The sequence below is a fragment of the Dermochelys coriacea genome, chromosome 4 (genome assembly GCF_009764565.3).
Source record: "Dermochelys coriacea isolate rDerCor1 chromosome 4, rDerCor1.pri.v4, whole genome shotgun sequence".
Classification (NCBI taxonomy): domain Eukaryota; kingdom Metazoa; phylum Chordata; order Testudines; family Dermochelyidae; genus Dermochelys; species Dermochelys coriacea.
This window is the reverse complement of record NC_050071.1, coordinates 10,756,547-10,769,095: the sequence shown is the minus strand read 5'-3', so window position 1 is coordinate 10,769,095 and position 12,549 is coordinate 10,756,547. Positions and strand designations below refer to the sequence as shown.

General features: G+C 48.9%; 1 protein-coding gene across 7 annotated transcripts in view; it reads left to right on the top strand.

Annotated features, from left to right (window-relative positions):
* Positions 1-12,549, top strand: part of RBPMS (RNA binding protein, mRNA processing factor) — a 141,262-nt gene that overhangs the window by 33,845 nt on the left and 94,868 nt on the right. For 5 of the 7 annotated variants that reach the window (XM_043513055.1, XM_043513057.1, XM_043513052.1 and 2 more), the window contains exons 2-3: positions 1,842-1,919; positions 10,825-10,863. In XM_043513055.1, coding sequence (XP_043368990.1) covers positions 1,842-1,919; positions 10,825-10,863 — 117 coding nt within the window. Of the gene's footprint in view, positions 1-965; positions 1,075-1,841; positions 1,920-10,824; positions 10,864-12,549 lie in introns of those variants that run through there. The other 2 variants (XM_043513054.1, XM_043513053.1) reach the window with 1 other exon arrangement.

Here is a 12,549-nt window from a genome sequence, read left to right as displayed (position 1 = left end):
TGCAAGAGCACTTCCCACTCTTGCCGAGTGCAGTGTGGTTAACAGGCTGAGACTTGGATCTGCCATATGAGCGAGTGGGTTTCTCGTCCCAGGTTGGGTAGCCCAGGAGGCCTTGCCCAGCACTGAGGGTTGTGCAGGGAACAGGATCAACAGCAGCAGCAGTAGGGTTTCCAAAAGCACATGAGTTAGGTGCCTTAATCTGCTTAGGTGCCATTGAAAGTCCCACTCGGCAGCTGTCTGCATTCTGAGGTGCCCGAATTCCTTTGGGAATACGGCCATTGTCCCCAGCACAGTGCACTTCCCCATGGCCAGTGAGCGCTGTGATGGGGGAAAGCAGCTGCCTTGGAAGAGGAGGATCCGGGTTTGTGTCCTGCCTGACCGTTGCCTGCTGTGTGTGGAACACTGAACGGGGCAATGCATGGACTGAATACACAGGAAATGCCATCGTGAACCAGTTGGAGAGATCACACACCCAGCAAACCTGCCTGAAATACACAAAAGCGAGGAAATCCAACAGTACAGACTCTCTCTGTAATACAGAACATAAACATAATAGTACAAGCACATATCTTACCATTACCACAAATACCCTCCACCACAGACGTCCTGTCGCCATGATTCTGCCTCCCGTTGTCCATTCGTCATGCACACCCCATTCCCAGATTACGTTACAGGGTTGTGGGTGGGTTGGTGTAGTAGCTGATTCTGCTGGGAGATGGTAGCCTGGCAAAGGGGTGTTACAGAATGGCAGTGAAGAGGTCTGATCAAAAGCTGGTATCTCTATGGGCAGAGTTAAGGGTGCAGATTTTTTGTCTATTAACTTCCTAGGTTTTTTTTTAATGCTTGAATTGGAGAGGGGTTGGACGGGGGGGGGGGCTACACCTCTAGGGGAGTGGGAGAGAAGTGCCGCTGCTGGCGGAAAAGATTTTATCCATCAGCAGCTGCAGGTGAAAACTTCTCCATTGTAGGATAAAGTCTGAAAGAAAAGTGTAGCTCCTGATGGAGAAGGTTTTGTATGCGCCTGGCCCCAGTCAGTCAATCAAATTTCTGTGTGCCCAGCTGTGCTCAATCAGGGTTAGGTGCACAGTACATACATTTTCAGTTCTAGCATGAATCATAGTTAAAAGTGACCATCAATCCAAATTCTGTTTTTTAAATAGCTGTTGCGCAAGATCTACTCAGGACCCACTTCTCTGCAAAGTGCTGTGTGGAGAAACAATGTGTTTAAAGCAATATCTGTGCTGCTCAAAGATTTCCCATTGAAATCTATATAGAAGAACCAAACAAACTGTATAGAAAATGAAAGGACCATAAAAATCTAATCCGGTGTGGCATTTAACACCAATTGGCCACCTACTTTTAGGGGAAACCAGGAATTCATGACCCATTTCAAGCCCAATTTAAAACTCAGCCTTAACTATGGAGTCGCCAGCCAGGAATCTTCATAATGCTGAGTGATTTTCATGTGCTGCCAAAAACAAGCTAGACCGTGTGAACCTCAGACAGGCAATGGCCATAGTCAACCACTTGTAACAGCCACATCTGGACAGAATTTCCCGGGGCCAGCAAAAGGCACCTCCATGACCCAAGGAACAGTCCCCTGCCAAATTTCAAAGAGCTCCTGCAAACTGTGTGAGTGTTAAAACTCTTCAGAAAAAGGTCAAAAGAATCTTTAATAGTGCATTTCTCTCCTTTCCCACCAGGCTATAGGAGGCATCTGTGTTTACACCTGAAGCGATCTTTAATTAGGTTCTTCGTATGGATTGTCTGGATTATTTCAAAGCCTGCAGTAGATTTTGGATGCGTATCTCAATTGCATGTTTGTCTTTGTTGATTTCTAGGTCCGGACTCTCTTTGTGAGCGGTCTTCCCCTGGACATCAAACCGCGGGAGCTCTACCTGCTCTTCAGACCCTTCAAGGTACTGTTTGTCTGCCCTTCAGGAGCGCTGGGATCTGAAAACACATGTACTCCTCAGAGGAGCATATTGCTGTATCTGACACACTTCTCCACTAACGTGACCACATCATTATATAGTTGGTGTCAAAAGGGGGTGCTAGAGATGTGAGTAACACCAACGAATGGCTGAGTATAGAGTGGCGAGAGGTGTCTCAAGGTGTGAGCCAGGGGTCAGGAATAGATTTGGTCTCAGTTAACATGTTCATTAGACAACTACCAATTGGCCAAAGGTGGGCTTGTGGGATGGGGCTCAGGAGGTCTGGGTTCAGTCGAGGTCTTGCCATGGACTCTGTGCGCCATTGGATCAGTGATTGGGGCCTGATGTTCTGTGGAGCTGCAAATCCCATTGACTTGAGTTGGGGATGCTCAGCACATCTGACAATCAGCCCTTCATTAATGTGTGCCTCATTTCCCCACCTGTAAAATGGGGGTATCGTTCCCTCATGTCACAGGAATGTTGAGAGCCTAAATCCATGAATGTTATGATGCGCTCAGATACCGAGCTCTTTGGAGCCACAGAAATGCCTATTATGGGGTAATTAGTGGCAGTGATGCCTAGTTCAAACCAGACTCTACTTTACACTTAAAACGAGAGTTCATCCTCTGCTTTTCAGATGAAACACAGCCTGGCCAAGAATTTCAAAGGTCGGGCTCCTAAATCGATGTTCAGACATCTAACTAAGGAACCTGATTTTCAGGCATGCTGAGCATCTAGCACCCACTATTGACATCAGTGGACACTGCTCAGAACTTTAGAAAGTCTGGCTAACTTTAGATTTCTGGGGTTTTTAAATCTTGGCCTGAGATAGAAGTGGGCAACATATATTTGAACTTGGAATGCATGTGGTGTAGCATAATTGAGTGGTGTTTGGAGCTCATCATACTGTACTAACATAAAGGCAAGCTATGGGTGTAAGATTTCTCTACTATATTTGGTGCTAGGTATCATGATACTAAATATGCCAGGAAGCAGGAATAATTCAGGCAGTAAATAAATGACTAAGGGTCTAGAGAGACTGATTAAAATAAAAGATAAAAGCTAACTCTATATAGTTTGTATTCATACTTGTAAGGTGTAAATACCAGTGAGAGAGGAATTATTTAAGATGGTCCAGGAAGGTCAAACTGAAAGTAAATAGATAATATTAAGGGTGAGTGTGATGGGGTGCAGTAGGCCCAGAGGCTCCCTGCTGAAAGCCTCAGGGTCTTGCCACACCAGTTCCAGGAAAGGAGCAGTAGAGGAGTCCTCCAAGCAGCCTAGAGTGGCTGCAGAGGGCAGCCAATCAGGACCCAGGAGGGCAATATAAAAAGAAGCTGCAGTGCAGACCGTACTCAGTTCCTTGCTGGAGCCAGAGGAAGGCAGGTGGTGCTCCTGGCTGGCCAAAAGGAACTGCAGCACCATGGACAGCTCAGTGCTGGCAGGGACCTTGGGACTGAGCCCAAGCTCCTGGCTGGCTGCTAGGCCTGAACGTACCCTTGCCCTGTGGTAAGGGTGAAGCATTGGTGAGGACTGGGGCTGAGGGGAAGTGGCCCAGGGAACTGAAAGTAGGTTGTGGTTTGTGGGTTTTTTTAATTTATTTATAGGTACACAATGGTGCGTGGCTGCTATACTTAGGGTCCCTGGGCTGGGACCCAGAGTAGAGGGCAGGCCTGGGTCTCCTCATAGGCCACTGGGGAAGTAGCCCACGATTAGACAATGATACAACTCCCAGAAGGGGATCTGAACTATTCAATGGCCCAGTTGGGATCCGAAGGTTCCAGAGAGGCAAAAAACATTGCTTCCAGGGAGGAAGCCCTGGAGATATGACCTGACCCAATTGCCAGGGCTGGGACTATTTAAAGATTGCAAATGCACTGACCAGAAGGGGCGCTCGTGAGAGGTGGATGCCACATTGTTACAGTTGATCTTTTATTGGATCAATTTATGTTGATGAAAGAGACAAGCTTTTGACATAACATGAAGCACAGAAACATGTAGGCTAAAAGTATCTAGGGCAGGGCTTATCCTGTGGCCCATCACCATGGCACCTGAGCAGCTTCCCTGTAAAATCCATGCTGATTTCTTTATATTGCAGTAGCCCTATAGGCCTAGCCAAGGTGGTGGCTCCATTGTGCTGAGCTCTGGACAGAACAGAACAATCTCTGCCCCCAAAACCCCACAGTTTAAAAGACAAGACAGACGGAGAGCTATCAAGCAATTTGTCAAAGCCCCAGTATAATGTTGGATGTAACAACCAGAACTGGCCAGGAATTTTTTTGTCAGAATGTTTTTTAGTCAGAGATGCCTATTTCTTGAAACTAAAACTTTTAGCAGGAATGTACCAGGTTTATAAAACTTTGCTCATGAAGTTTCTCAGGTACAGGATGGAATTTCTGGTCTGTGTGAAAGAGCCCCCAGAACAGCCAGTAACCCAGTGGCATTCATCTGGGATGTAAGAGATACTGGGTAAGTCCCTACTCTGCCATTCTCCCTCATGCCAGGTGAGTGAGCTGGCCACCAGGCTGTTGGCCGTTTTGGGGCAGGTCTCTCCAATCTCCCCTGCTGGAGGCATAATTAAATTGTCATTGGGCCAGAGAAAGCAAGACAGTGATTGGCTCCATAGGCTGATTAGGGTGCTCATGTGGTAGACGGAGAGTCAATTCTCCATGTTTCTCACATTCCAGGTGAGCAGCCTGACCATCAGCCTGTAGTCAGTGTGTCTCTCTCTCTCTCTCTCTCTGCCCAATGAATATGAAATATCAATACCATGTTGTATAATAGCTCCAGTAGGAGAGGTCAAGAAGCCCACCCTTGAATAGCCCGGTGGTCAGGCTACTTGGCTAGTATATGGGCGACCCTGATTCAAGTCCCTGCTTCCAATCAGGAAGAGCAGGGATTTGAACCAGGGTTTGCCACATTTCAGGGAAGCGCCCAGAACAGGGGCTATTGGCCACTCTGGGTTCAGGCTCTGTTTCATCCCCATGCAAAAGGGGGGAACATTTTGAAATCTTGCCAAGTTTCATGCAATGAGAAATCTATTTCCATGCCAGGTCTATAACAACTCCTTTCCCCACCTACCCTCTGTCCAGCTGCCAGTCAATGACCTTCACTACCCTTATTCACCCCAAGTCCCCTCAGTCTACCTACCCTGACCCCATAGGGAAACACTCCATCTCACTCTAGTTGGAGGAGTTTAGAAACTAACCTGCCAAATTGTGAGAAGGTCCCATCCGCTGCCCATCCTTGCCTTCTATGCGTGGTTTGTATAAGAAGGAGCAGCTACTGACTTCGTCTGAGCTGTACCTCGTGCCTGCACTGATCCCTGTGAAGGGGTATCAAACCCTGCACCAGCATGGGAGGGAGTTAAGGAGCTGCTTCAGGCTGGAAAGTCCCAGCCCTCCACACCTGCAACCAAGCCAGAGCTGGAGGAGGAGTTAAAAGGATGGAACCACACTGGGATGGGGGCAACTGGCTGTTGAGCGCCCCAGCAACCAGACAGAAGGCTGGCAGCCAGCAGTGTGTGCCTTGTCAAAGTGTGGTGCCTTGTCAAAGTAGGACAAGAATCCCCTGGGATAAGAGGGGGGGAAAGGGACTGACTTGCATTGGGGACCCAGTGGACTCTGGGGTGGACTGTGATGGTACCAAGGCCCTTGGGATTAAGAGAAGCTAGTATCCTGATGGAAGCTGCCTTCAGGTTTTCTTTCTCTTCCTTTCCATCGTTATTAAACCTTCATCCAGTGTTGAGATAAAAGTTACATCAATGGTGTCATGGGGAAATTTGTACCCCAAAGGCATTCAGAAACCAAGAACGATCCTTCAGTGTTTTAGGTGAAAACACTTTATTTCACGAGCAAATTGAAAGAACTAGCAGGAGTCCCATTCAGCATAAGCCTATATGCAGTTTTCACACACCAGCATTGATGTGGAGTGGTCAGTGCATGCAAAGTCATTGTGTTCTCCACATCGTTTGCACTTCTTCTGGTCAGCAGTCCTTGGGCAAGTATGGCAGCCAGTTTGCCAAATGCTCCAGTGGTGGCTGGTTTTCAATGGTAGCCAGGGGACGAGTGCTGCTTTGATGGGCATGGTGAGATGATAGGTATAGAAGATTCTTCTCTTTTTATAAGTGCATCTACAAGTTGGTCTCCTAAACTAATAAGAAACAAGGCGTCGTCTTTGTCTTAGTCAAGTGTGGTGCCAAATAAGATGGTCACTGATCCAAACAATGAAATTTGCAATGCCAACAACATCAAGCATTTTGAAGAAAAGAACCATTGACCACTTATTTATCTTGTGCCTGCAGGAGTGCATTCTTGCAAGATGGTCCATGTTAGCAGCACCACTTTTAGTGTCAGTGTAGCAGAGAATTATGTGGGAGAACTATTTCTTTTTTTGGTCTCCTTCTACAACCTAGTCATGATGCATTGTCGACAGCATTATTATCAACTTGCCCTTCTTTGGAACCTTGGAAACCAGGCTGAGTGGCTCAGCAAACCCAAATCCTAACGACCGTTATTCTGTGCTGTCATGTGGATGCATCTTATTGGTTATAGTCTGGCTTGTTCCATCAGATTGTTCTAACTCAGGTCACATTTTTGTTGAGTAGAGCTCCACCAGTATTCAGCTAGCTGAAGAAATTATCCCCATCTATATTTCTTTCAGTCTTATACCAGGGCTGACCCACAAGCTCCTCATTGTCTGTTCATCAAATTTGTCTTCAATCAATGGAAACAAGGTCTTCCTTTTTTTTTTTGAGCAACTCTCAACGTGATCTGGCACAAAGTCACTATCATATAATACATTGTCATCATACAGTAACTTGCTTTCAGAATTGCAAATCATTTTGATAAGGTCAGAAGCAGAATACTGAGCTGATGTGTTTGTAATCTTGAATCGTGCAACTCAAGAGTCTCCTGAGTCTGGATTGTTCAGAGCACAATACCTAGGCAGAAAATCCCCTGAAGAGTATTATGAAAAGGGAGCCAGCATCAGTCTGCTCTGTGTGGAAGATACCTGACAAGCCTGGATTTGAAGGGACTAACCTCCCTGTGTACCTTCTATATTAGGATGTCTGTATACAGCAACCATTGTCGCTGCCGTTAAAATATAAGATGCTCTCACTAGAAGCAAATGTGTACATAGAACTACTAAAAATAGAGAATAACAGTGCAACACATTTGGGGTACCTTTGTACCCCCTTTTTTGATACAGGAAAAAAAACTCTCATGTTAACTTGCTTTTTTCTGAATTGTGTACACGTGCCTAGGTGATAACGTCCTAAAACAGCATAGGTGGAGGGTCACTAGTTCATGATTTATCACAAAATGTATGTTTGTGGGGTACAACATTACCCCCATGAATGTAGATGAGGGCTACCACTCAGCTCCTAAAGGGGGTACTCTGCAAAGGACAGATTTGTGACAGACCCTCTATCTTTTAATGCACACTAATTGTGTGCGTTATTTACAGCATTTCCTGTACTGATGGTATAACCAGTGAATCCCTGTTTGAATTGCCCTTCGTTCACTTTCCACTGCCTGAGGGAATTTTGTTAAGTGGGAGTAGGGTGACCAGACTGCAAGTGTGAAAAATCGGGACGGGGGTGGGGAGTAATAAGTGCCTATGTAAGAAAAAGCTCCAAAAATTGGGACTGTCCCTATTAAAATCGTGACATCTGGTCACTCTAAGTGGGAGACTCCTGGAGTCTTAAATTCCTTGAAGTAATGTGGAGGACACACCTTGTATATTGGAGCCCATGGACACAGTTTCTCCTGAATCCCAAATTCTGAGTTAGTGTTTCCTGTTTGCGACTTATTAAACTAGAAAATAGCCCATACAGTGTTAAAAACCTCTCTCTTGTTGTTTACTGACATTTTAAACTCAATATTCAGAATTGCATATGGCTTTAGACAAAACGGCTGAAGCTTCATTGTGAAGCTGAGGAAAGTCCATTAATGTGTTTGTGCAGCACCTAGTGCAACGGGGTCCTGGTCCAGGAGTAGGGCTCTTGGGTGTTACTTTAATGCCCCTAATTAATAACAATGCTAATATTAAAATACTTTGCCAGACTGTGGAACCTAGTAGCCCCATCCAAACTCATATGCTTTGCTGAGCTGGGGGAATTCCACAAAACAATGTCTGCAAACACTGGACTGAATTTTTAAACAAACGAGCTTCAGCTGTGTTTGCCCTTCCTCTGTGCTCCCCTTTCGCAGCTATGCCAGCAAACACGTTGATTGGCAGGAATGTTCACAGAAATAGCCTCTTTTGGCTTTATAATCCTGAGTACTTTCACTGGGTCCCTGATTCTAACAGCTGCATTCCTCTGCTCAGGGACCAGATGTACACTGTAGGGGAGGTGACAGGTGAAAACTTATTCACACAGAGTTGGATTTTCGAAAGCACCTCAGGGTGCTGGGTGTGCAAGACCCACTGACTTGCAGTGGAACTTGTGCTCCTAACTCATTCAGGGGCTCTTGAGAATCTCACCAGAATCTATTTGATGAACCATTGCATATAATGAGTGCATACAATCAAATCCCTTGGGAATGCAGGAAAAGAAAGTGGTGAAATGTAAATAAATGACGAAGTATGAGTCAGTCTTTAGCAGAGCTGGGGCGTATCCGAATGCTCCCCGAAGAGCTGAGCTCTGTTAGGAGGCACAATGAGAGCTGCTCTGTCGCTCCGCAGTGCTATGGAATTTATCAGCTCATGTTTTGCCTGTTTCATCATCCATTTCCCCAAAAAAGGCTGCTTCATTGATCATTTCATTCATTGCCCATAGACATGATGACAGACGATGTTGCAGTATTTTTTTCCTGGCAGAAGATTGAGAAGCTATTTCAGTCTGCTAGATTACATGGGCAGTCCAAATGCTGCACTGATTTACATTTAACTGCATGACCATGTCACCTTTAACCCTCTCCAGATTCACAGAGTCTCCTAACCCCAGAAGAACTGAATCTGGGATATTGTCTCTTTTAAAATACGGGACCCTATTATCCACTTGAGGATCACACTTCAAATATCCACACAGCAATACTATGGAATACTGTGGAATTCCAGACGCTGGGATAATCCTAACAAGCTTTCTGTTTCTTATTTAACTTTGGTCTTAAATTAGAACTATACAAAATGAGCATTTCCAGGTATAAGGAATAATTGGGCACAGGAAGTTGGCCCCAGCTTGTGCAATTAGAAGAGTTGTAAGCACTTCTATCTTATAGCTTAGGCTCTTTGGGCTTGGCGAAGCTGTGCTTGGCACAGGCCCTGAGGTGGCGGACAAAGGTGGCTATACACCAGTTCAGCCCCTGCAATAATTTAAAGCAACACCCCTGTGACATACAAGGGGACAATCCAGACTAATGAGTAGCTCTGTCCAGAGGTGGATTATGATTTTGTGGGGCCCTGGGCCAGAGCAAGTGGGGGGCCCCTTCCCACACTTTTCATCTGCAGTCATCTGTCCCCTCCCACGCTCCTGCAGGGGAAATGGGGCTGGAGCGAGGGGGCTTTCCCTGCTCTGCCTGCCCAGTGCTCGTGCCGGGGAGCAGGGTTGGGGCATGGGGGCTTGCCCAGCTCCACCCACCTGGTGCTCCTGCCATGGGCGGAGCTGGGCAAGCACCCACGCCCCGCCCCTGTTCCCCAGCAGGAACACCTGGTGGAGTGGGGCAAGCTCCTGTGCCCCAACCCCTCTCCCTGGCAGGAGCCCCCAGGCAGAGTGGGGCAAGCCCCTGTGCCCTGACCCACTCCCCAGCAGGAGCACCAGGAGGGCAGAGTAGGACAAGCCTCTACCCTGAACCCATACCCCGACAGGAAGGCCGGGTGGACGGAGCAGGTCAGGGCACAGAGGTGCCCATTTTTCTGGGGGCTCCCAGTTGGCCAGGGATCCTGGGCACAGGCCCCGTTGGCCCAGTGGCTAATCCACCACTGGCTGTGTCACCTCTGCTCTGTGATCTGGGGTGTCCTTTACTAGGCTTTGCTGCTGTAGCCTCCGGTCTGGAGGCAAACCCTATTTGCCAGCCTCAGTTGGAACACGTGTTAACACAATACAGTGGAATCTTATAACTTCACATATAATGTTGCTACACATTTTACCAAGACAATATAGGCGAGCAAATTATGAGTTTTCAGATATTTCACAAGGCATACTTTGTACAAAGATGATTACGATCACCTGTAGGGTGTGAACTCAGGGGTACATTCTGTCACAACCCCCTCCTCCAGGCAGCCCCCAACACATCCCCTAGGCCAGGGGGAGTGAAGCAGACAGAGCCAGAGGAATCCTTGTTTTGGGGAGCTGTACAGCCCCTTTGCACTGCCTTTGGCAACACCAAGGGCTGTAGCATGGGCTAGTGCCTGACTCCTGCTGTATGCCCAGCAAAGGGGTGTTCTCTGTGCCGTGTCCCGCACAGCTGTTGGGGAGCTCACACCCTCCCTACCGTGGGAGCTCCGATCCTGGGAAGGATTATTAGCTGTCTGATCTGTCCCCATAGTATGCCCACTTCTCCGCCCCACTCCAAGGACCTTTCTTCAGGGTTCTGCGGGCACCGCACCGGAACTGTCCTCCTAGGCCTCCATGGTGAGATCCAGAGCGCCTCTCCCAGCCTCTGGCTTTCTCTGCCCATTCCCCTGGCCTCTCCCTGGCTGAGGGTACAGAAAGCTGCCTCTGTATAACTTCCCTTCCCAGCAGGCCTTGCTGTGGCCTCTGCTTCCATATGGCTCTGTTCTAGGCTGGCACCGCTAGTGGCACTCTGCCAGTAGCCATGCCCTGTAAAATGGTGAAAAACAACTCAGAACTCTACACTTTTTGCCATCTTGGCTCCAAGTGCTGACTGTTCGCCATGACCCGGTGAGTGCTTTGACTAAACAATGTTTTTCTCTCTTCTTGCAGGGTTATGAAGGCTCTCTTATAAAACTCACCTCTAAACAGGTAAAAGCCTGACCAGTGCTCAGTATCACAATCACTAGCTGTAAACTGATCAGAAACACACCTAGTAGCCTCACCGCACACCCAGGCGCAGAATGTTCCCTTGCCCCCACCCTCCCTGCAGGCTAGCTGCTGGCTGTGCTCAATGCAAGGAGCAGAAGCCTGTATTCTTGGGGGGCGGTGGGGAGGGGGAGGTAATCTAGGAATGACCAGCAAGGTAATGAAGTGCCCCCAATGGGGTGTGTACTGCGAAGGTAGCACAGTGTTAGGGCCCCAGACCTGTGAGCTCTCTGTGAAGATGCAGCTGAGTCTGCGCTTTCTGTGGACAAGCAGAACTGTGAATCAAATTGAAAACACTCAGGAGTGGCATGACAAGCAGCCCCGTCCTGTTTCATTGCAGTGTCTTTACCCTGTAATGGAAGGTGTGCAGGCCAGCTGGGGTGAGGAGCTCCGGGCAGTCAGTACCTGTACTTTTATTAGCATTCCTAGTTGGAATCAAGCCTTCTAGAAAAGAGCTCAAGTTGAGCCTCACGGTTAAGGGATTTTTTTCCTTTCATGTGGGGAAGACTGCCTGGTGTGGGGAGAGTTTTGCTCAGCCCGGCACCCGGCCCAGCGCATGGAGAGCCACTCGGCGCTCAGCCTGGCATCCGGCCCAGCATAGGGAGAGCTGCTCAACCTGGCCCGGCGTGGGGAGAGCCGCTTGGCGCTGGGCTTGGCATCTGGCCCAGCATAGGGAGAGCCGCTCAGCCGGACTGGCACATGGAAAGCCACTCGGCACTCAGCCTGGCATCCGGCCCAGCATAGGGAGAGCCGCTCAGCCCAGACTGGCACAGGGAAAGCCGCTCAGCCCAGTCCGGCGCAGGGAGAGCCACTCGGTGCTCAGCCTGGCATCCAGCCTGGCACGGGGAGAGCCGCTTGGCCCGGCCCAGCACAGAGAGAGCCGCTTGGCGCTGGGCCTGGCGTCCGGCCCAGCGCAGGGAGAGCCGCTCAGCCCGGCCTAGTGCAGGGAGAGCCACTGGGCGCTCAGCCTGGCGTCCGGCCCAGTGTGGCTCAGCCCGTTCTTCAGCTCTTTCCCCCTACATGTAGCAGCAGCCCCAGCAACGGCATCCTCTGGGCAGAGAACATAGTTCTCTGCCACAGCTCCTCTGGGATTACTCAGAGGGAAAATGGAGGGGAGAAAGGATGCAGGAGTAACCTGAAGACTCAAGACACATCTTCTCCCCCAAGCACCTGGAAGAGAGCAGGAGTCCTGTGGTCGCCCCCGTACACAGGTTTCCTGCTCAGTCACAGCACAGCCCTTCTAGGCCTTGCCTAAGGGGTCGGGAGTCCCCATCCAGTATGTGTCTGTCCACACTAGAGTTAGATGAAGGATGGAGGGTCCCTGAAGGCTCCACTTTAAGAACATAGTTGAAGCCAATGCTGTTTCAGTTATGCTGTAGTAGGCCTATGGGTACCCAGTGCACCGCATGTCTCCCAACACTCATCCCAGCCATTGCACACTTAGACCTTCCACTGGAAGGGGAGAAAGGCAGCAGAGGCAGTGATTTTTATAGCAGAGGTGGCCAAAGTGAAGCCCATTGAGCAGACATGGCCCTTGGAGATCTGCAGAGTGGCTCTCGGCTCCCCTAAGCTCTGAAACAGGGAGATGGCTGTTGGGGACAACAGGTCCCAAGTACCCTTGGTGGGTGG